The following is a 26,762-nucleotide window of genomic DNA, read 5'->3' as shown; positions in this document are numbered from 1 at the left end:
ACCATCTCACCCAAGGCTTCGTCCAACCTGGCCTTGAACACATAGATGCTCCGTATAGATAAGTTACAGAGGTTAACGGATGTTGTACAAATCTGACAGGTTTAGAAGCCTTTGTGTGATACTGTGTGTGTCCAATACCAGATTTTTCAATTGCAAACCTCTGAAGGTTTGTCAGAGATTGTAGGGACAAGAACAGATCACCTTAGTTTCTGGAAATGTAACACTGCTTTGGGTTGGTTTTTTTTTTTTCCCAGCTTTCCATATCAAAAAGCACATCTCTGTATTCTGATTGGAAATTAGCTATTTTTTATTCCAAAACCTGTGCCTGGCATTGCCCTATGTCTGAAACCAAACCGTAATAATCCTGTTGGCAACACAGCTATGGTGTTATCTATCTCAGCCTTTAATGCCACAAGAAGCACAGAAAATGCTTTGCATGCTTTCTTAATTGCAGAATTGGAATCTGAAGAATAGGTTGAAAATTCTAACAGCAAAGTTACTCCAAGGAATAGAATATGAATATAATGAAATTGAAAATTATCATTGCAAAGGGAAATGGAGATCCACTATACAAGAGGAGGTTTAAATAAAACCAAAACAGCCCACAAAAAAAGCACCAAACCCCAATTATTTCCCTTAAAACTAAACCAATACATTAGTGTCCTTCCTCTGCATGAACATGCTTTAAAATCTTTAACATCAATACTAAACACCCATCATTTCTTGAGATAGGCAGATTAAGCACAAGACTGAGCAGTAAGAGAGTCTGATGGAGTTGAGTTTTTAAATGAATTTAAAGATATATCAGAAGGGTCTTTAAAATCCGACTGATTTCCAGTGTAGGCAATTCCTACCTTAATTCTGCCTCTCTAGACAGCAATACATCATAACATAAGCGCATGCCTTGCTTATAATCAAGGATTGTTTCTAATCACAGGACATGTCTTCTCACACTGAGATACTCTGGGCTTCCACATCAGTGAAGGTATGCTAAAAAGCAAAGATCTATGAAATTAAAAGTCCATAGTTCTCTTGCACCCTAATTGGCCTCCTGTCTCTGAAGCAACATACAAAAAAGCACTGATAGCACTTCTGAGAAAGCTTACACTTGAGTGAAGTCACAGCAGGGAAGAGATGGTTACAGAAATAAAATATCTCTGGTCTATTAGTTGGAAAGCGAACTAAAGAGTAATAGTAACTGTGAGATACTGAAAACTAGAGAACAATGTATCACAATGTGGCACACTTTCAAAGGAAATGAACTTTCAAGTAAACACTACAGAGTTTTAATTATTTTTTTTTTTTAGCAAACTTTCTTACTATGTTAGGAATTTTTTAACTATTTACTTAAATTTTCTTACTAGAAATTTTCTCAAAATGGTGTTCATGTGACACGTTCAAAGCTGATTTTCACAGGGCCACAGCAAGGAGAACAAACGGAGAGAGCTGTGCTGATTTTTCTGTCCTCCTGACACCATTTAGTTGCGGTCTCAGAATAAACATGGTATTTTTTAAAGCTGCTACCATGGTAAAAGCTTCTTCTCTTCTCCTTTGATGATTCCTGCAAAGCCTTACCTTCAAGAATTGGTGTCTTCTGAGCCCAGTTGATCTTTTCTAAAACCAGACTTTTTTTTTTCTAATCTGGTAACATTTTTTGAATGTTTTGTGGAAATAATTTATAAGGAGATGTCATTTGATACAAGGTTTAACTACCTGAGTTAGTCTGAGTTCCCTACCAAATGTCAGATTGTTGGGGAACCTAGATAATGGAGGGGGGGTAATTTGGTTTTGTATAAAGATATGTTTTGGACCACATAGCAAGGGCCTTACATGAGCTATCAAATGAAGGAAGCTCAAATTGCAACTACAGTTTCACCCCATTTCAGGATTCAGCAGAACACTTAAGTATGGTGAGACTGCATTGACAAAGAATGTATATCTCAATCAAACATTTTATTGACTATAACTAGGTAGCAAAATATTCCCCCATGTGAGGAAATTCCAAGTTCTATCAGCTATCATTTTCAGTGTCCAGTGTTCGGAGGGATGGCAGATTTCCACTCTGCTGTAGGAGCTCACTATTAGCAGAAGGATGCTCTGCCAGTGGTGTATTATAGAGCAGCCTGCACTTTTTTAGGAACAAAACATACTGGCAGGATTGGATGGGCAGGAACACTGAAGAGACAAAATGCTTTGACATTATTAGGTAGTGCTTCTCTCCTTAAACTGAAAAAGAACAGAATAGCAATTCAGTCATCCCTACAGCAACCTCACCCAATGGGGCTTTTCTCTGTGTTTTTTTCTATTCAATGAAAACAATTCATATCCAGGAATTACGTGATACAGGGAGACTGGGATATACATGTTGTGGTTTAATCCAGGACAATAGGCTATTAATAAGAGGAAATAGGTAAAAAGGCATTTTTCACTAAGACCATTTTTATCACCTCAGGGTTATAAGTAATAATACAGAAAAATGTAATAGAAAAATGCTGAAAATATCCAAATACTTCGCAAGCAGAGAAAATAGGATAATAAACCCAACTAAAAGTGATTTTAATTCTTGATGGTAAACTCCACCAAAAGAGTGCATATGCAGGCAGAAATGGCTTCCCTAGTTGCAGCCAGTGCAGTACATCCTCCAGCAACAGAGCTCATTCTCTGCAGCCTTGCTGGTACTCCAGCAAGAATGGTTGTTAATGTGAAGTGTGATGGCATTTTGTCAGATGAAAGCATCTGTCTGGCAGAAAATAATTTTGCTTTAGAGCAGCCACCAAACAGATGCTTGTGACTCTGCATTTTTGCTTCTGAAACCATAATTCCCTATGATAGGCTTGGTACCTTAGTGGCAAGACAGTCACAGGCACTGAATGCTCTCTCTTTGGGGTATGGGGAACTCCATAGGCATCTGTTCAATTCCCTCTGTTGTAGGCTGGCTAGAACAGTCATTTTAATCTGAAATAATTGCAGTTTGAGTCTATGATCAGTTGTTGCTGCTGCTTCTCTGCCCCAGCATGAGCCCCCACCAAACCATATGGTAAGACCAGTCATGGAACTGGCTAGAAAGCAGTGGAAATTATCCAGGAATAGTAAAAACCCAGCAGATAAACAGTCTGTTCCACCCATGTAACTACATAAACACTGGTGCTGGCACCTAAGGGAGTGAGTGATGCTTTTTTGGTGGAATAGCAAGTTTATCATATCATAATATGATAATATAATTACTATGATAATGTAATAATATGTACATAATATGGTATGTACTACCATATTACTATGCAATAGTGTTAGGTGTTCAGCATGCTCCTCTGTGACAGAAAACATTCCAACTTGATTTAGTTGCACCCCAAACATAAAGCACTTTTTACGTACACAATGACAGGTAGCTGTCTTCTGTAACTCCTGTCACCTTTGTCTTTTAGAAAAGAATTCCAGACATGGATCAAAATAACAATTCATTATACCTATGCAAAGTAAGCATAAGAAAGCTTTCCTCGTTGACATGTTTTGATGAGAACGTACTGGTAATATATTCCTGTGGTTTGTTATCAAATAATGGTTGTCTTATTTTCTTTAATCTTTCTAGAAGACTATTTAAAATGCATCTCACAGATCTTAAATAACTTGAAACAACCTGATGTTGACCAGGAGGTTTTAGAAATACATACAGGGTCCTCTTCAACAGATACCGTAAATGCTTTAGAAAGTTCTTCCAAGAAAGCTACATAACTTGCTTTCTAATGTCCATTATTGTACCAACACTGCTTATACCAGATCATCTCCTAATGGTTCTTAAATGCACATAGACAAGAGACAGAGGGAGGTGCTTTATCATTTGCTTGAAAAGAGAACAAGTCCATCACAGACAGAACGAGTGAAATACATTCCCTTACTTAGAACTGGAACACTTCAGTTCAGGTACCAGGCAAATGTAATGTCCCAGATACACTGATAATCAAAATCTATTTGAACATATGGGAGAAAATGTTGTTGTATTTCCCCTGGTTTGTGTTTTTTCAAGTCTGCCTTGTTTACCAAGTTGTTTAATCTTATTTCTCTTCAGCTCCCATCAGGTTAGATCATAATATGCCTGTTAATACCTGTTTGTAGAAAGAAAAAAAAAACAGATGCTTCTTTATCTTATTTAGTACCTCTTATATCAATGTTTTGGTGAACAAAACTCAGTATTCCCTGAACAGATTTCATGTACCAATAGAATTAGAAATACGGATTTGTAGTTTATAATCCAGGAGAATTTACATGTGGACCCTAGTACTGATCTGGGGCATGAATACGTTTTATTACGTAATTCTTAATATCATGTTTATTATGTCAGCATCGCACACTGGAACAGAGACATGGAGCTGTTGGAATAGAAACATAAATAGGAAATGTCTATTGCTTACCTTTTTGTAGTTCCTCAGAAGCAACTCTAATAATACAGTATTACCAACAGGAAGCTGGAAGTATTGAACCCTGGTCCTCTCACAGCCTGTGTAAGTAAATGTGTTGCTAAGTGAGCTACTTACTTCAGTGTAATCCAGTACCACAAAATGTGTCATTTGGTTTTGTATCACAGAAGGGGATGCTGGAGATCATCTGCTTCTGGTGAAAGAGATGCCAGGTTTGGGCTATCAGCTGAGCAAGAGTTTGTTACATCTGTTTTCCAGCTAGAGGTCTAGACCTCACTTTGGGAACCTCAGCCTATTCACGAATTTGGACTGAAGGTGGAAGAGGCTGGTAGGCAGAGAATACTACTTTAGTACCTCCTGTATTCAAACTCAGTTCCTAGATCAAGCCAATAACAAACAATTAGGATTTTATTTCATTCCATTCCATTATATAGCAAACTCTATATGCACCTGCATTTTCTTCCTTTCCCTCCCTACTTTTCTCTTTGCCTCTCCTTCATGCACTATTTGTTAACCATTTCTCCCATTCCATCTCAGTAATATCTGCATCAAACAAATACATATAGTAGCATTTAGTGTAGCATCAGTCTACATGATCAGCACCTAATATTTCTATCAAGGCATGCAGGACTATCCTCTTTGTCTTCATATGAGTGTATTTATTTCATATGGGCGTGAGAAGAAGAGCAAGAATAAACCATGTCATTCTTATTTTGTATCAGGACATCAGTCTTAGTTTGCTGTGACGGACTAGTAACTTTAACTTCAAATACTATGTGCCTTTCTGAATCTTCAGTCTGAGGCAGAATAAAAAAGGGTAGTGGGGAATTTCATCCCTGTTATTCTTCTAAATTCACATGTACAACTCACATCCATGCAGTGCTAAGAAAGTATTTCACAAACATTTTTTAGAAGGTACAACTCATAAAATACATCTCTGAAGCTGACAGAGGCTTAACAGATATTCACTGCTTAAAACGCACCCTGCAGCCATAGTCCTCTTTCTTACTCACACGTCAACACACAGACACTTGTTAGTGGAGACAGAGTGCTGCAAAAGCACTTGGACTGAGCCTGTAAGTAAAGGTATGAGTGTAAGGAGGAGGTAAATGAGTGACAGAGAATTAGAAGATAAATATTTCCAGATTGTTACCTAGGCTGAGCTCACAAAATCAAAGCAGAAAACTGTTTAATTCCAAACCAGTTATAAAGCTAAATTAATATAAGAAATCTGTTAACTAACAACTATTTTTGTAGGGTTTTTGTTGAATTTACCGTATTGAATACGTTTTTATTTCTTGGTAAGTTATCTCCCACTGTAGTATTATTTCACTGTAGTTTTGGCTGCTGTCAAATATTTCTCATCATACAGAATTTGTGAGTAAAAGCTTGAAATCAAGGTGGGAAGACAGGAAAATCTGAAAGTTGAAGCATTTTACCTTTAACAATGAGATTATGTGATAGTCACTCACCTTACACCTTGTGGGAGAAGCTCAGCCCACTATATCTGTTTAGCTAACTTCAAAACCTTGCTGTTGCCAGTACAGTTGCGTGTATGACCACAGGCTGTACTGCAGCTCATGGAACAACAGCATTAGTCTAAGCTGTAAAAACAAGAAGGAACTTTGGGCTGAGGGTCTAAGCACCAGAAAGGGAAGTCCCTTATTTTGCCCTAGCACTGCATATGCAGTGTTTAAGTTCTTAATGCAGGACACGAGTCCTGGACTGAACTCCCTGGTTTCAGAGAGTTTTTTTTCTGATTGCAACAGACAGAGGGGGAAAGAGATGAAAAAAATATATCTAAATGAAGGGATATGTTATGGGCCAAAGTGATAGGAAAAGAGAGTTCCATGTCTGTTGGTTTTAGAATCAAAATTAAATTAATTGTTTCAGACACAAATTTTCTGTACTTAGTAATTCCAGGTGAATTCACTGCAGCATCATTCACATCAGCCACTCCCACCATTGTGCACCACCACCTCAGCATGGACCAAGTCATCTTTCTAGGCATCACCCTGGCCTGTAGTCGGGCAGGGACCGGAAGCACCCTGGTCTGGCTCACAGTCGGGGTGTACTGAAAGTGTAACCACTGACTGCTGAGTAGGATTCTTGCTGCCAGTCCACAAGCTTTATATACACCTCTCCATTAAAAATACCTCAGTGAGAATCCACAGCTAATCCTAATGACTTCAGGTGAAAATAAAGAAAGCTGTTACATTCAGACCATTATTGTTCATGCTGCTTTGTGAATTTATTTCTTTAAATTTTCCACTTGTGCTCCTGCCAAGAGAGATCTATTAGACAGAAAGCAGCAAGAGTAAAACTTCATCATTTTGTTTCAAACTATAAAATAATTTACATCACATATTTTACTTACTTTTGTCTTTTTTTTTTTGGTTTTTTGTTTTTTGAAACCACAAACATTCCAGCATCACACTGTAGGAATAAGAATAACAATAGAAAGCATAACCTTTTGCATAGTATTAAATGAACAGACAGAGTTAAGTTCTTTATTTACAATTATTGTCTAGATAAAAAAATTCATAAAAACAGATGAATGAACATATATTAATAACCCCTAGTGGGATGGATTGCCAATGTACCACTGTATTGTTGTCCACAAATCTCATGCTGCTAAATACAGTACGTAGAGAGCGAGCATTTATATATTGCAGGGAATTTTAACAAACTGATCATTTTGGTTTTTGATCCATTGTTCCCATCACAGAGAGGTCAAGCAATAAAAGAAAGGAATTGTGATGCACGACTTGTAGTTGAAAGGTCATAGCTATTCTGCTTTAAAAAAAAAAAATCTATCATTTATCATATACATAAAGCACAGTCTCTGCTCACAAAAGCCCAAGTTTTCTATGCATCTCAGTTTATATATGTTTTACTATATATACACAGAATGCAGTGTTCATTGTCTTAACAGTTTTCAAGTCTGCAAATGGTACCTTAGGGAGGGGTACTCCTACAGGAGAATTAAAAGACAAATGAAACCAAGAGAAAACATAAAGAGTGTTTGGAAATAAAAAGGCAAACAGTCAGTGTGAAGATGCTGAAAGTAAATTGTTCCAGTATTAGTAGCTTCTGTAGATGTTCAAGTCCAAAGCTAGAGGCTTCCCTGTAAATAGATAACACTTTTTTTTTCTTCCGAATATGATATCCCAAATAGGCCATAGAAACCCAATACATGTTATACAAAGGTTAATCACCATATTTACAAAGCGAACAATCCTGACTGAGTTTCAATCACTTTGTTGCTAGGAGTTAGCTAAATAATTATGTTTCCATGCTAGCTTTTTACTGTTAAGAAACGGGTCACACTATGTGTTGAAGAGAGAGTTGTATATGCCTCCAAAAACCTGTTCTGCTGTTGAGTGAAAGGTTTGGATCAGATAGCGAACTAAGACTTTGAGCCAAAAAACATTCAAGCTTCTACACAAGAGTCCGGAAGCTGGCAAGTCAAGCTGATTAGAGCGTTACCTGGCTGAATAGTCTTGATGCACCCTGAAAACGTTTTAGTCACTTCAGTCTGCAGTTTGGCCATGAGTCTAATCTTGTTTTGGAGAGTTCTGGCTTGGTTTAGTGCTTGTGACTGCAGAGATGCACCACTTTACGAGCCAACTCTAAGACAACCAGTAAGACCTTAACAAATCAATTTATCAAGCTAGTTTGAGAGTGTTTTTCAACACATCTGGCAGAATCAATTGTGTAATTCAAAATGTCTTTTGCACTGTACAGTTACGGAAAAAGATCATATGCTGAAAAGTCTCCAAGCAAACTTTATATTAAATACAAAAATTACTTATGAAAAATCTGTGATCCACAAAGTGCTTAGCATTCAAGTGGTTGACAAAGCAATTATAGAAGCTCGTAAGTTTTATGTTATCAGGGCTGTTACCATCTTGAGAAATCCTTTTTTACCCTCCATACTGCAGGTTTTCTAAACAGCTTTCTTCGTAGAAAGCTCAAGGTACAATAACGCAGGACTGTGTTACAGTGATACCTTGAGACTACAGGAAGACAAGCTCAGTTAAAAAAACAAAAAATCAGACAAAGCACAACTCAATATACAATTAATAAAGTTTCATTCAGGCCTAATAGTGCAGAAATTATATTGTTTCTTTAAACAAAATCAAAGCAACAACCTACAGTGATTCTCATCCAAAATGCCAACAGCCCATACTTTGCAAGTAGTAAGGAAATCAATGCCTAAAGTACTAACTGAAAGGGATTAACACAATATATCACAATATTTTAACATTAGTTTTTATCTCCATATAGACAACCCAAATATAACTTATTATATTTATAAACTCATATAATATCTCTCTAAAAATAGTTTTGGAAGCCATTGCCATATGTTAAAAGAATGAAACAGCCTCCTTTAGTGTATGTTGCACCAAAACAAAGTCAAGCATATTAGTGGGGGGAAGAGACAACCTGATAATTTTGATTTTTATTTGAAACAAAGGAAGCCTGGTTTACCTCCCTGTATACAGGATCACAATGCTACATCCAATGTGTTATATTTTGGCTTCTTTTGTTATCTACTAGCAGTATCTACATTATTTAACACCCAAGAAAAAAAAAATCAGGCAGAAATCAGAGCACGGTTGTAATAAAATATCCAGGGTGCGATATTACAGACATTTTCAATGAGCTGAGCTGAGCCAGTTTTATACTACTTCGGCAGGAAGTGCTTTCTTAATCCTACAAATAGTTAAGGATATTATCTACAGGTTTGTAAACAAATTACATTCTTTTTTTTAGGACATAAATAAGTTAAAATAGTCAGAGCAATTTGAGCAGAAACAAGGCAACATGCCAACAAAGAAACTTTATATATATAACTATTTATATATAGATAGATATATACATATATATAATTAATTATGTATATACTTATATGTATATATCTCTATATATAGTCTCATAAATGTTTACGTTCCTCTGTCCAACTGGTGCAAATCTACTGTGCAAGTTAAGCTTTGCAACTTCAAAAAAGTTATTTAAATTAATCTATACAATTGAGTCCATGCCACACAAGCATTTCAAAAAACTCACAGACCAGTGAATTGGATAAATAGCCTCAGAAAGAAGTCCTCTGCAGTTCCTGCTTAAGGAGGAAAAAACAAAAGGGAAGAAAAAGAAACCAAAGGAGAGAAAGAAGGGCCAGAAGTGTACAGTACGTTCATGCAGGAGGGGTGGTTGTGTTTGTCTGACAGGGAACAAGGGGGGGGGGGGGGGGGGGGGGGGGGCTATGTAAATCAGCCATTCATTCTTTCCCCAAAACCATTGTGATCAACAATTCATTCACTTGCCTCAGAGTGAACTAGAGTTCAAACAGCTTTTCAGCCAGCATTGTTTTTAATATATATATTTATATATTTCGGTTGCTGTGGGGGTTGTTATTTTATTTTACTTCTTTTTTTTCTTTTCTTTTCCTCTTTTTTTTTTTTTTTTTTTTTTGCAGTGACCTTTTCAGCTAAAGTGATGTCTCCAGGCTATGTATTGGGCTTCCTGGACTAGAAGAGGTAGCTGATTTACTTGTATCAGTTGTAAGATTTATTCCACTGTCGATAGCACTGTTGTTCTTGTTCAGCGAAGACGGTGGACTCGAGTTTTTCTTGAGAGCAGAGTCTTCTTCTAGGTCTGTGTCATCAATGAGTGGGATGTGGGGCTGGGAATCTTCTATCCTAAATTCAGGATGAGTCATAAAGTTGTGAATAGAGGTTCTAGATTCTGGTTTTTCTAAACCTTCATAGAGAGAGCTACGGAATGCCTTCACGACGCGGATCTGGGGGGAGAGAAGGAAAGAGGGGTCAGAGGCAGCGCCTTTGAAGGGCGACACTGTGCTAGAGAATACTTTGTGAAAAATGTAGCGTATGGTTAGGGCAGTGCAGGCAGCTGAAGTCCACAGTCTCTGGATGTTATGTGCATAAACAAGTGGCTCAGTTATGTGCATTTTGAATATCTGTATCAACTGCAACATTAAAATAAATCAAGTTTAAAGCCATCAAAGAACTGATGGGAAGTAGTGGTTAAAGAAAGCGAACGTCCACTCGTGTGGTACATCCCTAGTAAAAGACAAGCCATGTTAATTGTAATGCAAATGTAAAACCATGCATGTTGATAGTTTTGCAGTGAGTAGTAGGAAGGCTTTTTTAATTAAAAAAGTCTCTTTTGTATTGTTAAAAAACCATTACACATAACATATCACACTTCACAAACAGAAAAGCACAGAACACAGACACGGTTGGATGGGCACGTATGAGACACACACAGGAGCCAAGTGTAAAAACTAGAACTAATATCAGTGGTTTAAAGCAAAATCTAAATGAGGGCAGCCAAGAGCACAAAAAGCCAAGCAGACAAAGCACTAAGCGTAATCATGCTACCACGGGGAAAAAAAAATTCACAGTTACCACATGAACAGAGATAACTTGCACACAACAACTACACTTGGAAGCCTGGATAATGTGAACATAGTATTGTTGAACCAACTTTTATTTTTCCTTCATGCATATGTGAGGTAAACACTCGAGTATAGACCCACTGTTCTAGCCATTTAGCTTTTTAATATATATAAAATGTGATGAAATACTGTATTGATTGTTGGGTTGAATCGGATTGCATTGTTAAACAACAAGGTTTTTTGGTTTCTATGTCTCAGTTGTAAAACTGTGAAGTTAAATTCTGGAAGCGATAAAATTTGTGCCATATATGCAGTCTTTAAACTATAAACTAGGTCAAGCTGAGTGATGCCAGGGTCAGGCTCATGTCATTAACCCCCTGACAGTAAGAACACATGAAAATGAACTGCAAGGCTCAGCCCAGTAGACCGTCAGGGACAGCGCAGAGTGCTTTCTCAGAAGAAAACGAGAGGAACAGAGCAAGGAGCATTGCAGAGTGCAGGCACTAAGTCCTCTGCGGGAGGGCAAAGGGAGGGATGCTACCTGTACCCCAGTGACCTACCAGCTCTGAAAAGAAGGGAAGGTTTGTGCTGGTTTACTGCTGAAAAAAACATAACTTTTTGAAAGAGGGAGGCGGGGGCAGAGAGGAAAAAACAGAATGGCAAAACGTGATCTGTTGGCAAATGTTTTATGACTAAGTATGAAGTTCTATCCTTTTACTTCCATGTAGTCTATGAGTGAATTTTTAGCATTTCTTAGAGAGGAGACCAAAGCACAAGCAGAGGCAGAAAAGGTGCAAGCAGGCATTGTGAAAGCTTCTCCACACACATTTGAAATGGTTTTGTGGTTAGCATATGTATCTTTTTACACATAAATATGCTGCACATCATCGGTTAGCCTAATACACCCCTAATTTGTAAAGCTTTAATTCCTCTTTCAATTAGCAGACTGCATTTCAGTCATGGCATGGGGTCACAGTGTTACAGCTGTGGAGTCTAGCTGATCCTGTGGTTGGAGTTGTCAATCTGTACAGAATTTCAGCATAGCTGAGAAGGAGCTGACTTGTACTTTGATCTCTTTGAACTTTATCCTCATTTATGTTCTCTAATTTGGATATTTATAATCTTTCAAAAATAACAGCGGAAGTCAGTCATGCCATCTTAAGATATATGGCCTTCAGTCAGTCCAAACATTTTTCCTTTCTTTTGTACGTATATATTTGGTAACAGCGGGGCACAAAAAGTAGTTCATGGGACTGCTTATGTTCCAAATAAAAAGATTGGAGTGGTACAGAACAGCTAGTCCAGATGCTACTATACTAGATTTCAGGAGGCTGGCAGAGGTGCAAGAAAAAAGGCAGATGAGAATAAATGTACAGGCTACAACTACAGAGTGTACCTAACACCTCTTTGGCAGAAGCCCCTGGAGTTACAAACTAGGGATTTAGGAGAGCTGAATCTCTTTGAGCTGTGCTGCAGTACGTGATGGTTCTGTATAGTGAACACACCGAGATAAGAGATTCATTTGCATTACTAAAGATAGGATTGGTACTCATAGGGAAGAGGTGACATACTAATTCCCTCATTATCTATACCTTTCTATATTGTATTTTAAAGTTCAAAGTAATATAGTCTAAACAAGAAAAACAGAATAGTATGTTTTGTCAAGGCAATCTTTAAGACATGTTACTACATCGCCCTATTTTAAACCAGGAAACTCTGCAATACACTTGCTTTATAGTATGGGCTGATACAGTGAAATTTTCTGCAAAGCTACCTATTATTTCTGTTAGCTAACTAATAATAACAGCCATCTTATTCAGTTGCAGCTATTTGCTCTATCATATCAACAAAATAATTTCATTTTCTTGAATACAGCCATTTCTTATTGCATACATTTAGGTTCTATTTGCTAGCTGGATTCTTTTCAATAAAGGTAAATTTTTATTTAAATAAAATGTTTACAATTTGATATCATGCTTGAACAGATGCAGAAGAATCTAATGGAATAAGGCTTTTCTTCAAGTCACACAAACTGCATTTAAGCCTCTGTGGGTTATAGCAAGGAAGGAACCGATTTCAATTTATGAGGCTCCAAGTTCCCTAGTAGGAACTATATTGCATTTAATACCAAAACTTGGCATCAGAGTTGCATTTCATACCAAACTTTTAGACAGTCTGACTAGCTGACTAACAGCTTACACAGCTGAGGGAAAACTGTAGCTTTAGGTTATATCTGAAAGCCAGTTACATCTGCCTGCCATGACCTGAATTTGGTACTCAGCAGTGACTGTTTGAACAAAGGATCCACTGAGAGAAAACAGTGCACTAACATACTGTGCTTGGACATGCTTACACAGTCTGTAACTGCAGAACAGTCAGCCAGCAGTTGTAGCCCGTAGTGTGAAGACCTGTGGCAGTTTTGGCATGGACTGTGCAGTCTTACAGGAACATTTAGATGTCAATAAAATAGCTTCTAATTGTTCTTAGTGTTTTTTTAGTGAAAATATTAGAACTAGTTCAGATCTGCTGATACCTAAAGTAGTTAATCTTATGAACACAGTGGTAATGCAGAAACCAAACTTGGGCAAACCCTAAAGCTGAGAATACATAAAGTTAGCTTTCTAACAAGCTTTCTTCAGTAGGGAGCTGTAGAAAACTACCTTCTTTCCTTAAAATATCCCTTAAGACATGCATATGTATTTTCCACTAATTTTTGCTTAAGGAGAAACTCCCTCCCCAGCTTTAAATTCTGCATATTTAGCTTGGCATCTAGAAGAAAAACGTTCATGTTTTTAGTGTCACACCTCACGCAGTGACAGAATTTCTGCATTACAATGTAATTCAAAATGTTAATAGTCTGTCCCCCAATGTAGAAAATTATTGCTTATAAGAACAAACTTGTTCCTTTCATTATGTATGTTAGTGGAAGCTGAGGTTTATTGGATACAGAAGTGGTATTCTAATTTCCGTGGAATATTCTACTATATTTAAGCTGAGAACAAAAAAAAAAAAACAACACTGTTTACCCACTGTTACTTGGCCCAACAGCAACAAATTCTTTTAATACATGCTTAAGTTCAAGATTTGAACTAGTATCTGGTGTAAAAATGTTCAGGGGCTTTGCTGAAACAAAGTTCATGTTACTTTTCTGAAGATAAAGCGGATGAACTTTCATATAATGTTATGGTCTACAGCATGTAAAAGCACGGACATACCCATGATGGATAGAACCCAGAGGGCGCTGGTTTATTATGAACTATGTAAGTTCATGTCATGATGTTACTTTATGATACTGACAATGCCAAAAAAAGACAAACAATGTGATACAGCTCCCTTTTCTCACAGTAATGGAGACAACAGAAAAAAAAAATGAACTGCTTTTAAACAAAAGACTGTGGGGACAACACTTCAGGACATTTTTGACACTGCTATAAGTTTCCACTTCTTTCTTCTCTGTAGCTGTAATAGAAAAAACTCTTCATGTTCATCCCACCTTGAAAGTTAGATTTATTATACTGCATCAGGCAAGAAAAATAAAAGAAATAGATTTTTAGATACTACAAATTTTTCCCTTCAGAAGAAAAAAGATGACGTTCAGAATCTCACTCCTAAGTACAACAATCTAGGCAAAATACACAAGGCCTGTTAAGCATCAACAGATGTATTATGGTTGGTAGTGTGTGGGCTTATACTCGAATGTTTACCTGGCTTCATATAAGCCAAGTATCTTGAGTTTGGTTCACATTCATTTCAGGCTCAAGGTTAAAGACTCACAACCTCTTTTTATTTCACTCTCTCCTGCTGAACCCTTTTGTCCAATGTTCTCTAGCCCTCTGGGAAAACAAACACATTTAATATTCAGACAGTAGAGAGTAGGGCACTGCAGAAGCAAATAAATTCAATACTGAAAGATCAGTAAGGTGATTAGTATAAAATTGTAAACAAGAGGTCAATTTTGCAAAGAGATGCCAACTCTTAGGTGTAACTGATACTATTCTATATTAAGACTATAACTATGCAAAGGCAAATAAGTTTGGTCAAGTACTACTGCATATGTAAAGCTTTGAAACAGAAGGCCTATCTTCAGCATATTTGGGTTTGTTTAGTTTTGAATCCTACCACCTTTATATGAGTAGAATGAGATTATGTATCCACAAGAGTAGGTATTAAATGTGTTGGAGTCACCTCTAAGTGCTGTGGCTAGTATGCTGTAGATTGTATGATGCAGAAGTTCAACAAATTCAAAGATAAAATACCCACTAAATTTTAGAAGAGTTTTCTGCTCTGATGAGTGAAACAGATGCATAAGATTATCTGCGCTACTCTCTTCTTTCTACATAAATACGCAATAAATCCAATAAGAGCTGCTGAAAAGTCAAAGCATATGCAGCAATGGAATACCTGCATATTCTGTGAAATCCTCAGCCCTTAGTCTCATTTTGCAAAAGGCCCACCTGGCTCTTATTGCACTGAATTTTAGGGCATGAGTTCAGAATCACATGCAGGGCTTCCACTTTCTGTATCACAACTTCTTTGTTACAGGATTGCTGCAGAATTATGGAGTCTGACACTTTGGTGTCAGATTTGGCAGAGTTGAAACGTATTATGCAACCCTGTTGTAAAGAATGAATTTCTGCATTAGGAGTCTAAACCTTCTTGTCATGCTATATCTCCTTTTGAGGACTTGGGTTTATATTTAGACTTTAAACCTACTTAAGTTTCCCTGCAGGGAAGAGCTACAGAAACTGATTTTGATCTTGCATATCCCAGCAGGATTGTGAGAACTTGGTTATAATCAGTAGGAACATCTAAGTTTTAGTACGGTATCCCTGTTTCTAGTTTGATGATGTTCCCAAATAATGCAGCTTCTACAAATATAACTTCAGATGTGGACTTTATAAAGTTCTGCTTCTTGCACTTCCTCAAGTGAGAATTAATCCATGCTGCCACAGAAAGCAACCAGCATCTTCCCTGAGCCTAGTATGCCCACTTGACTTGCTCTGGGATTTGCACGTCCATCAATACTGGGCAGTAATCTTGGCCTTGCCATTTATTAAAACAGGGAATTGTGGGATTTTTTAAGAAGTTTGTTCCCATTTTCTTCAGAAGAAAATCTGATCCAAACTGAAGACTTCAAGTTTTAGTTGTAAAGTTTGTCCAGCTGAGTGATGATTACATTTATAGGAAACTAAATATGTAAGAAATACAGAAAAGCAAAAGCTGCTGGAACAGCAAATAATTTTTCTTGATACAAAAGAATCTGATTTTCTAACACAACTATTACAAATAACTATATTAAGCTCTCTCTTTAAAATTGTCTTTTAGCAAATGGACTGTAATATGCACTAGAATGAAGTTTGCTGAGTGTCTTAGGTTAGTTTGATAACCTGCTGATGCCCTTATGCCATGCTGAGGCAAATATTGCCTGTACAGAGCTTCTGCCTGTAAATGACAGTTTCCTGAGAAGTCTGATAAATTTCAACTATTTCCTTAATTTTTCTTTTTTTTTTTTTTTTAAAACCAACCAACCAACCAACCAAACCCTAAAAAACCTTCAGAGATTTACATGATGGACAAATATTTGAGAGTATTTTGTGATTCTTTGATAAGATTTTAATCGGCTGCTATAGAATTTGGAGTCCTCACATTTTCCTATGTCATTCTTAACAAATGGCTTGTTTGAGGCCACTCTTGCTAGAGTTAATATGAAATACTCACTTCTAAAAGTCTCAGAATGGTGACGGACCTCAGCAGGACAAAGAGAAAGGAACTTGCAAATACAGCAACTAGAGCTGATTCATGACCTGGGAGGCTGCCTTTTGGTGGGGTCTGGCTGGTTGGTTGGTGTTTTTTCCCTCAATGTTTCCAACACTTAACAGTACTTTTTCATTATCATCTTTTATGAAAGAAATTAATTCTTTTTTAAGGGACCTGCAGTTTCTGGCTGCTTCCACTTAGGAACAGTAGAGACTATATATAAGACTGACAGGAAGGTGGAAGAGCAAGGACAAAGGAATATTAAATGTGAGTCTGTCTTGGGAAGTTTGAAACCATGTTCTTTTGAAGGGGACCCTACTGGTAATATAAACATGTGAGAACCAGACAGAAACAGATTAGGATAAATAATAACTTGTTTACTTTGTGTACAGTGAGATGTACTCATCCTCTTCCTAATTAAGCAATGTAGTAGCAAAGCCTTGCAGCATACACTTCATTTCAAGCACAAATTAACTAATTCTGAGCTTCAGAAGTAAAAAAGATGTTCCACTAAATCTGATTTTGCTTTTCCAAAATAAAACCATGTAAAATACCAACCAAAGCTAGGATGGGATAGCCTGCTATCTAAACCCGCTTCTAACTCTGTTGTGTAACAACTTTACAATGATAGAGATTATGTGCATCCCTGCAGAGGACATGACAAAACCTGAGAACTTGGCTGAGACCATATTACAGACAGACTCTTGGTTTCCCCACGTTTTTGTTTTCTGTAGCTTAATGTATGCATGTTGCACATGCATGCATTGAAATAAATGTTCTACTTTTATCTAAGTATATAAAATGCCAGGTTTCAATTTGCAGAAATTTGCACTATGTTCATATAAAGCTGCAGTGTTTTTCACTTAAAAGAAAGATAAGAGACTCCCGATACAGACCTCATTGTTACCAGGTAATGCTGACAGCCACACATTTTTCACTTGTTATTGGCAAAATACCGTGACAGCTAAAAAGTATCACTTAGAAGTAGAAGTAGGGAAATTTTAGTACTGCAATAAATATTTCTCTGTCTAAATTGCTTTGAATTAAGGTATTCCCCAATGCTATGAAAGACTGGAATGAATTCATATTTATGAATAACTGAAACTTTCAGGTAATAATTTGCTAAGCTCTTTCATAAACCACTGTAGATGTGGCTGCATATGACAGGCAGGTTTCTTTTTAAGCGTGAACTAACCTTGGAATTAAACATTCATCTGCCCAACATACTAAAATATAGTTTTGTATTATTTAATATATTATCATATGATATATTTATAATAACATATATATGTTATTATAAATCTTCAGAAATTCGTGAGGTGTCCCAATGAACTATAGATTTAAAAGCGATATCATTAGTGAAGGACTGCATTAAATGCTCTCTGAAATTAGACTTACATATTCTTTTTAATAGAGTAGGATGTGATTTTTGTATTTTTAAGTACTGATCTCAGAATATCTGCGTTCTGGGCACCCAAAATGACACCAATATCCTGATTGCTGAACATGCTGAGCACCACTTCTCTGAAAATAAACCCTCCTGATAGTAGCTCATATTAGACCCTTTTGTCTTGGCCGCAGCCTGAAGTTTTTCCCTTGATACTCCCCATAAAACATCTACCTATGCAGTATTTTTAAGATCCCTGAAGAGCAGGAATGGCTTCAAAATCCGAGGTATAATTATCCCATTATTCCATTCCTCCCCATGAGAAGAAGGTAATGATTTATGGTTTAATTCACTCTGAGCAGCTCAGAGGAACGAAGCCAGTTCTGTCCAGCCACACACATTTTAGCTGAAAGGTAGACCTACGTGTGCGCTTTGGAACTGAAATTTTCTCTGAAACTGCCAATTGACAAAAACAGACACCATTTCTATGGCATCTGGATTAGAAACAGTTTTCCAGGTTCTAGAAGATGAACCAACTGTTAATTGGAAACAAATTTAAAAGCAATTTATTTTTTCGTTTGGGTTTTCACTGTCGTTCATTAGATTTTTGTCATTGCATTAAGAAATCAAAACTTTCCCTAAGGGTTATAATTGATACTCACACTGGTTTGATACTAAACAGGCATTATAAATATTTTCTCTATATATAATCATAAAATACTAAGTGTCCAAAATAACCACTTTAAAAGTCCCAATCTCTAACCGTCTTCTGCAATGGAGATACATATCTTTGGGTAGCTGAACAAATTAATCATGTGGGGTTTATTTTACTGAATAAATGTGGCTATAACTGATGAGCTCCGTAGGCCACTTTCATTTTTCTAAATGAGACATCGAAGACTGTAGCAGATTATGCTTTCTCCTATTACTTAACTTCATCCTGTAACCTAGTAAGGCATTTTGTCAAGACACAAGGCTATTCGATTCTTAGTTGCTTTGCTGCAATGGAGAGAAGAGGGAAGATAAGTTGTGCATTTTCATTTTATTAGATTTATCCCTTCAGACTGCTGGCTGCAGGCTGTTATTGTAACATTTACCACAGCAGAATGAGCTGCTCTCTGTTTCCTGCTCCAATGGAAAAATTAGATTATGGGAAATGGTTCCCTGGTGAAAGGCTGGTTTGTGTGAAGTGCTTTGTGTCCTGCTCAGTATGGAAAGGAGGGAGTGTGGGCTCCGAGGCCTCAGAAGCAGATTACGCTGCCTGTGGCCTGGCTGTGGCACACACCTCAGTGACTTGGCTGCTCTTGACTGTGCCCTGCAACGTCTGGTGCTGTCAGAGTAAAAGTTAGAAAGCCAAGCAGCAAAAGATAGAACTTTTCTCCAAGGAGCAGCTGCCAAAGTTGGTACCCCTGTGTCTCTTTGGGTTCCTAGCAAAAGCAGTTTCTCCTTTAGATTTTAATTCCCACAAAACTCCTAATGCATGTCTAAATGCTTGATGTTCAAATACTGAGGGGGTTTACACTCAAACAGAATGAAAAGGTCAAGCTGCTTTTCCTTCGGCAGAAGTTCTGGCATTTTATTTCCTTCTCTTGTCTGTCCCTGTCTGCCTTGTCTCTGCCTGCCTTCCCTCTGTTGGACACAGACAAGGCTGGTTTCTTGGCTGTTTGGCCAATTCTTCACTAAAACTTGCATAAAGAATATAGTGCATTGTTTTGTAAAGTAAGTGACAAACTTGTGAACTGATTCTATAAATTTAAATGTTTTTTTCATGCTGGCTATGCTGTAAAACACAATAGCAACTTACACTCCAAAGTACAACTACAAAACCAAAGTTCTCTCTGTAAAAACCTTCCTGAGCAACTGGAATTTAACTGTTGTTGAAGCAGCCTTTCTTGTTAGCTGTCTCAAAGTTTTTATTCACTTCACTATTTCTTCACTGGATGCTTTGTTTGCAGCTAAAAGAAAGCTGTGTCAGATTTCACAGTTTATAAACCTGTTACTTCTAACAAAAAAAAACTTATTACCACGTTTATTTTGTTGTTTCAACACTGCCCTTTTAACTTGTCTAGATGCCTCCTTCCTTGATGCTTACCTCCTAGTGAATTTAGTGACAACTGACCTATTCTTTCACCAGTCATATAAACCTTAATCCCTCAGCCTTGCATCATGTACTAGATTCTCTATTTCCTTGTTCCTTCCTGCACCTGTGCTAATTAGAGTACATCTTTCCTGGATGTGAGTAACCTATATTACACACAAGCTCTATTGCTCAGTAGAAGATATTCGTAGAATCATTTAATGTACATATTCATGAGCAGTAGAAAATATATCCAATGAGACTGAGAAAACATGACACAGAAGCTTCAAATAAAAGCAGAATCTCCAAACACGGGATAAAAATGACTAGAAGGTCCTGTCCTAACAGCAAGTTAACAAAACTTGCAGTGGATCATGGAGAGTATCTACTGTACACAAAGTAATCATGTTATGTGTTTCTAGCTACGTGCAAACTAATAAACATAACGGGACAAGAAGGGAAAGGGCAAAGTAGCTTAGTCTCAAATGACTGCTACATAAGTTGGCATCTCTGTAGGTCTGATGCATTAAGAATACACACTCACGCCCAGCCGCAGCAGCAGATGTGCTGGTAGGAGAGGAAAGAGCATTGGATAACGATACGTGACTAGGGCTAGAAATATTGGTTACATCCTGGGTCTGGCTTGTGACGGAGGACTGTCTCCTTAGAGCCCCCTGAAAGGAAGTGCCACTCTTGAAAGTATTGACTACTTCGATCTGTAATGGAGGAAAGAATGAGACAAGTTGCTTAAAGTATGGATACAGTTGCATAACTAACAGGAATAATAATGAAAAAACAATAAATCAACCGTGCACACAGTTTTACTTCAATCGAAATAAATACTTCTAAAGTGTTCCTTTCAATAGTTTTTAGGTATGAAATGATCCAAATTTTCTGCCTGGCTAAAATGAAACAGCTCTATAGGAGACAGTGGAGCTACATCAGTTTAAACAACTAGATTTGAAATAACAATCTTTAAAACTTAAACAATTTTATTTGTATGTAAATAAAATAAATACAACCAGCATACCTGCTAGATCTAAACTGTTTTCCTGCTAAGAGTAAATTTACTTTCTTCCTGATCTCTAAGTGTTCTCTCAGAGGGAGGAAAATTCAGTCACTTCATTGGAATTGGGGAGGAACAGGGACAATACCCAACAAACAAAAAACCTTTAAAGTATCCAGATTATGACTGGATTTTGCTTACAAAACCAGGGCTGTCACTATACCAGCTTGATCAAATAGGAAGTGTTCCACTATCTCATCTGACTTTTTCTACAATGAAAGTTTGTATAAGCACAGTGATAATGAATATTGATATTTTATAACTACAGATTTAAAAATATTCATATTTTATCTTTATACAGAGCACTTAAAATCACACAGAAAATTATGTGGAACTGGACTGACTATTGCAGCAAATAATATTATCATTTTCTACTTGCTATTTTGTTATGTCTGTTGTATGCACTTTTTGATATATCCTTCCTGAATATCTGTTTTATTCATCACCACAGAAGATGAGTTAAAAAAAGAGCTGAGTATTTCAAGGCATTCTTTGTCACCAGTATAACCCAATAAAAAGCAGGCTCTGCATACAGATGTGAACCGAGGGATTGGCAGTAGATATTATCAAGTAGTATATATGCGACAAATACCTCCACCCCAAAATGTCCTCTTCGTTACATCAGTACATCACAACATGTAGTAGTAGTAGTAATATCAATTACAAGAATTCAACCAACTACTTGTTTGAATTAACCCACTGTTACCAGATTTGTATCTTGCAAGCCAGGTTGCAAGGTACACAGCCTAGAAACTAGTTGGGAGAAGTGGTGTATTGATCAATTAAACCAGCACAAATCTTGGTGCAAGCCCTCCTGAAGAGTCAAGTTGAAAGCACTATAATAAACTGGCTAACATTTCATGCTGTGGTCAGTTTTAGGAATAAACAAATTTGTATGGCTTCATTTTAACACTACAGACATATCCCCTCCCACAATCTGATCTTTGGGCAGAGGTGTTTATTTTCCTGCCTGGTTTTGGGGGAATAACCACATCACAACCAGCTGTAAAAAGAATGAATGGTCACTGCTGTAAAATTGTCACACTGAACTTCTACTATACAAACACAAAATAGCTGATTTGTTCCCTGATGAGTCTCTGAGAGTCCTGTTTACCACATCCATTGAAATGTACACACTCATAGATGTACAGGATTAAGTAGTCATCACATCTCACAGCTTTGCTCTCAGTTTTTTTCTGCAGCAGACTTATTTTAAATTGCATGTCTCATACAATTATCACAGTAAAACATTATGATACAGGGTGATTTTGCATGTGGAATAGGGGTACAAGTGAATCATTAGCTAAGGTTCACATTTATATATAGAAAAAAACACATGGCCCAAACCACTGGTTATGTATGAAGGCATATTAAATACTCACCTGAAGTGTTCAGTGTGTGTAAAAGTGGAATTAAATACAGATCTTGGGTTTTCATGATCTAACACAGGTGTCAGAGCACTCTTCAAAAGAGACCATTCAAAAAAGATTTTAAAGACTTAGAACATGAAGTATGTATCACTGGGGAAGACAGATGATAAGTCCTAAGCCAAGGGGCAGTTCTAGAAGTACAAATGTCTTCCTAATAAACTGAAAGACCTTGGTGCAAGAGTGAAAAGATAAGGGAAGATCAGTATTCAGTTGTTTCTCCAGAGAACAAGAATTATATGTATGTATGTTATTTACTCATTCTCATGAAGAAAGTAACTACAGCTCTTCAGGGATAAAATTCATAGTGGGAGGACAACAACCTTCTCAGAATCTCAAATGCCCAAAGTTCAGGGCTGTGTCATACCTGAAGCCAAGAATGAAGAGAGGAATTGGGCCTAAAAGTTTATCTTCCAAAAATAGAAAAAGACAAAGAAGAAAGAATTCACAGAAATGTATATATATAAAAATAATGCATTTTAAATTAAGATGAAACTTCTTAATTAATAAAGAATGCATTAATTTAGAACAATTCAAGCTGCTAAAAAGGAGAAAGTAAATGATAAGTCATACATCATGAGAAGTTTGAATCATGTTTTGATTATAGGCCTTCAGGGAGAGAAAAAACCCTGCTGTCCTACATTTGAAGCTTATTTGTCAGGTTGGAATTTTCACCTCTCTCATTTTTCTGTACTGTATTCAAAAAGATGTCTTTGGAGTAAGTCACTTTTGGAGAGACTTTGGAGAAAGTCTTGGACGTAGCATGGCTAAATGAAAATACTGGTGATCGGCAGCTAAAAAAAGAAATAGAAATCTTATAGTAGCAGAATAGCCCTTGCTAAATATTCTTTTGTGGTTTAACACAGAACAGACTGTCCGCAAGCATTTCTGTTGTCATTAGTGGTAACAGGACCCAGGGCTCATTCATCTCATCTCCAACCAACAACTTTTCTCATGAAATAAAACAGTATCCATGGGCTACTGCCATCTTTTCTATATTAAAAGCTCTATGGAAAGCCATAAAATGAGGTGCTAGGTTTATAGCTAAATTCAAAACCACTTGCCAGGAAGACTTTCATTGTTATTGGGTTTGCAGTGGTTCAAGAGAAGAGTTTTAATGCAGAAAGGAAGGGAAAGAAAATGCAGTACAGCACCTCCACGTATCCTTTAGTATCTAAAGAGGAATAATGTATTTTTCAGGAGCAGTTAACATGGCAGCTGTATATTTTTCAAGTTTTGATTTTATTCTCAAAACATTTCTAGCTAGTTATTTCCCACGTTAAGCAGATAAAGCAAATTGAATTACAGGATGAATAAAGCAGAGAGAACCTTCAGGCCTGGTGCTGTGAAAATCTGACATGGAGCTTGAAAAGTTTTCAAATCTACACACTTTACCATTTTTCCATACTCAAATGTGAGGTAACTTGAGAAACTTTAATGTATACAATTAAAAAAGAAGCAATGATTTCTGGTTGTTCCTCAGATTACAGAGTTTTGCCTGCTAAACTTCCCAAGGGCTCTTGGACCTGCCAAGATGGTACGATGAGTCTTGTCTCTTCCTTCAGAATGAAGAAGTTGTAAGAACTGCAATAAAGAGTTGGAAAACAATGCTGAAAAGCAGCAGAGGTTGGCAACTCCTGCCTTGTATGCAACTTGAGACCGCCTTTCTATCTTTCTGAAACTTGCATAACTAGGATGAGTCATTTGCAGAATTTCATGTCAGTGGCCTTCCAAGAGAGTTATCCAGTAAATAAGACATGTATCCATCCAGAAAAGCCCTGGAGTCTGTTTATAAGACAACAGAATATCTAAATGAAGTAGACAAAAAATGAAAATTAGAAGTAGAAAGTCAGTTTCTTTGCCTTAGTTATGTGCATTTTCATACACCTTTCTTTAAAGTATGTTCATGCATGTCTTCATAGAAATATATCTGACACTTCAGTATGAAGAATGGCCAGCGGAAATCCTTTCACTGGTGTCCAGGTTTGAACCCTCAGGTTTAAGAGAGTGCATAAAAAGAAAAGAAATTTCTTTATACTGCTCAGTTTTTGTCAGTTTGGATGAGGTTTTATTGGGAGCATTACAAGGGAGATCTGTCAGAAATCTGGGGGAAAAAAAACCACAAACCCTATCATAGAGTCTTTATAGCTGTCTTAGGAGTGCTGTGGCTATCTGCCCAAAAAGAACTGAATAGAAAACAAGCAAATATAATCTAATATGCATCACAAGCATATGATGGTGGCAACTGGTCTCATTAGGATTTGAATGATCAATCTAATTGTGAGAGAGTCTACAGTTCATTCCTAATCTTACTGTCATCCTTATGTATATAAAGTGAGGGGATGCTCTACCTTCTTCTTCCGCAACTCCAGAAGTGCATTAGACATCAGAGGATTCTTGCAAATCCTCCAGCTCCCCAAGGATGCTACAGACATCCCCATCTTCTTCCATCAACTCTTCTTTAGCTGGCTTCCTGAGAAATGTAGTACAAGTGTATGAATTTGGATGGGCCACAACACACAGCACAACAAAATGTGCTCAACTCAAGGTCCATCCAACAGCAGATTTCATTTGACCTGCATATAAGTTCATCACTCTCCAGTGGACACCTTGGAACTCTTTTTGAATCTGTTGGGCCATTTTCTTTTTTCATTATCATTCCACAGATGTGAAATGGATGTAAAAATCAAAGTCACTAAATAAACAAAATGAAAGAAAAAAAATCACAGAGGCCTCTTGGCAGGAGAGAAATAATACATCCTACTGAAGGTATTTCTACAACTAAGAGCAGAAAGGAAGCTAGGAAGATGGATGTTAGCAAAGAAATATTATTCATGTTCATTTCGTTTTAAATAGCATCAAAGACTAGTAATTTATCTGTGAATTAAGTGAATAAAGATATGCAGAACTAAAAGCTACCTCTCAGACTAGAAAAAGAACTGAAAGGATGTAATTTGCTTCTTTGTGCTTGTAGTTGTTTACACTCACCACAACCAGAAAGATATCCTGACAGAAATGCCAACAGACAACACTCTTCCTATAGCCACCAGGAAGAAAAGAATGCATATTTAGAGGTCATCTTTTCATAGAGATACCTGGGCACCTGTTCGTCACCTTTCTACAGGGACAATTTGAATTTTCTCTGATAACAAGTGCTCCTGACTCAACAGAGCCAAGACACCCAACCTCAAAGCTGAAGATCCATATTTAATTACTTGCCACAGAACCTTGGGAATTGACCCAAACACTGAAATCTCTCTAATGGCAATTTTTACCCTCTTGATTTTTTGCTCTGTGGATGTGCTGAAGAGACCCAACTGGCCTAGTTTCAGCTTAACTCCCTCACTTTTTCTAAAGGCACGGCTGCACCTCTTTCTCCAAAAAACCAAAAAAAGTATCAATTTGGAGATGAGGAAGGGCACAAAGTACTGTTTTCCTTGGATGAAGACAAAAATCAAAATCTACTGAGATAAAGATACTCTTTCAAATTTTGTTTTTCTTAATTATTCACCTCTTGCAATCATCATGTAAGACATTCACATCTGGCGGGTACATATCTCTGTCAGAGCTGCTCTCTTCTACAAGCTGGCACAACTACTTGATCTTAGAAAAGATCAAGGAGAGAGCGCCGGAGTGTTATAAAACATGCTACTGCACTGCAATGAAAAATGTGAAACAGGTCATAGGGTTTTTAGCACTACAGGACATATTTGACCAGATATCCTCGTCTGTACTATATTTAGCGCCATAATTCAGCGCAAATATATAGTACATTAAAAAGTGCCACAGATTTTTGTATTTAGCAGAAGGGGTTAAAATAAAAAGATAAATATTTTGTTAAGAAATCATCCACAGTGACCCAACACATACATTTCAATATTTAATGGATGCTTAGGCCCTTACTACTAAAAATAAATCCAGAACCACATTTTTCATTGTCTAATAGGAAAGAAAATCAATTCCTTTTAATCACGAGATATATATGGTAGTGCCAGACCAGAAAATATTACCATCTTTTTTAATGAAATGGTACTTTAGACTCAACAATTTCAATTACTCTGTGATTGCAAAAGTGGCAGCAACAAGCAGTTCTTGACAAAATCAAGCAGTTTGCATGAGAAAGCCTTCAGAACATTTTGCTAATCATTGTCCCAGCTAGCATATTCCAAGTGGTGCTATTTTATGGGCTGTCATCCCTGAAGTCGAAAAATA

General features: G+C 37.1%; 1 protein-coding gene across 5 annotated transcripts in view; it reads right to left on the bottom strand.

The window, feature by feature from the left end:
* Window positions 1-6,638: 6,638 nt before the first annotated feature.
* ATP2B2 (ATPase plasma membrane Ca2+ transporting 2) overlaps window positions 6,639-26,762 on the bottom strand; it is a 244,025-nt gene continuing 223,901 nt past the window's right edge. For 3 of the 5 annotated variants that reach the window (XM_061472918.1, XM_061472919.1, XM_061472922.1), the window contains one exon: window positions 6,639-10,218. In XM_061472918.1, the coding sequence (XP_061328902.1) occupies window positions 9,907-10,218 (312 nt within the window). In that variant the 3' untranslated portion in view covers window positions 6,639-9,906. Of the gene's footprint in view, window positions 10,219-14,613; window positions 14,670-20,601; window positions 20,774-26,762 lie in introns of all 5 variants that reach the window. The other 2 variants (XM_061472921.1, XM_061472920.1) reach the window with 2 other exon arrangements.

This window comes from Pezoporus flaviventris, unplaced genomic scaffold (assembly GCF_033815535.1).
Source record: "Pezoporus flaviventris isolate CSIRO_AGI_PZ_B2104156 unplaced genomic scaffold, CSIRO_AGI_Pfla_v1 ptg000073l, whole genome shotgun sequence".
NCBI classification, from domain to species: Eukaryota; Metazoa; Chordata; class Aves; order Psittaciformes; family Psittacidae; genus Pezoporus; species Pezoporus flaviventris.
This window is presented reverse-complemented; position numbering and strand designations above follow the sequence as displayed.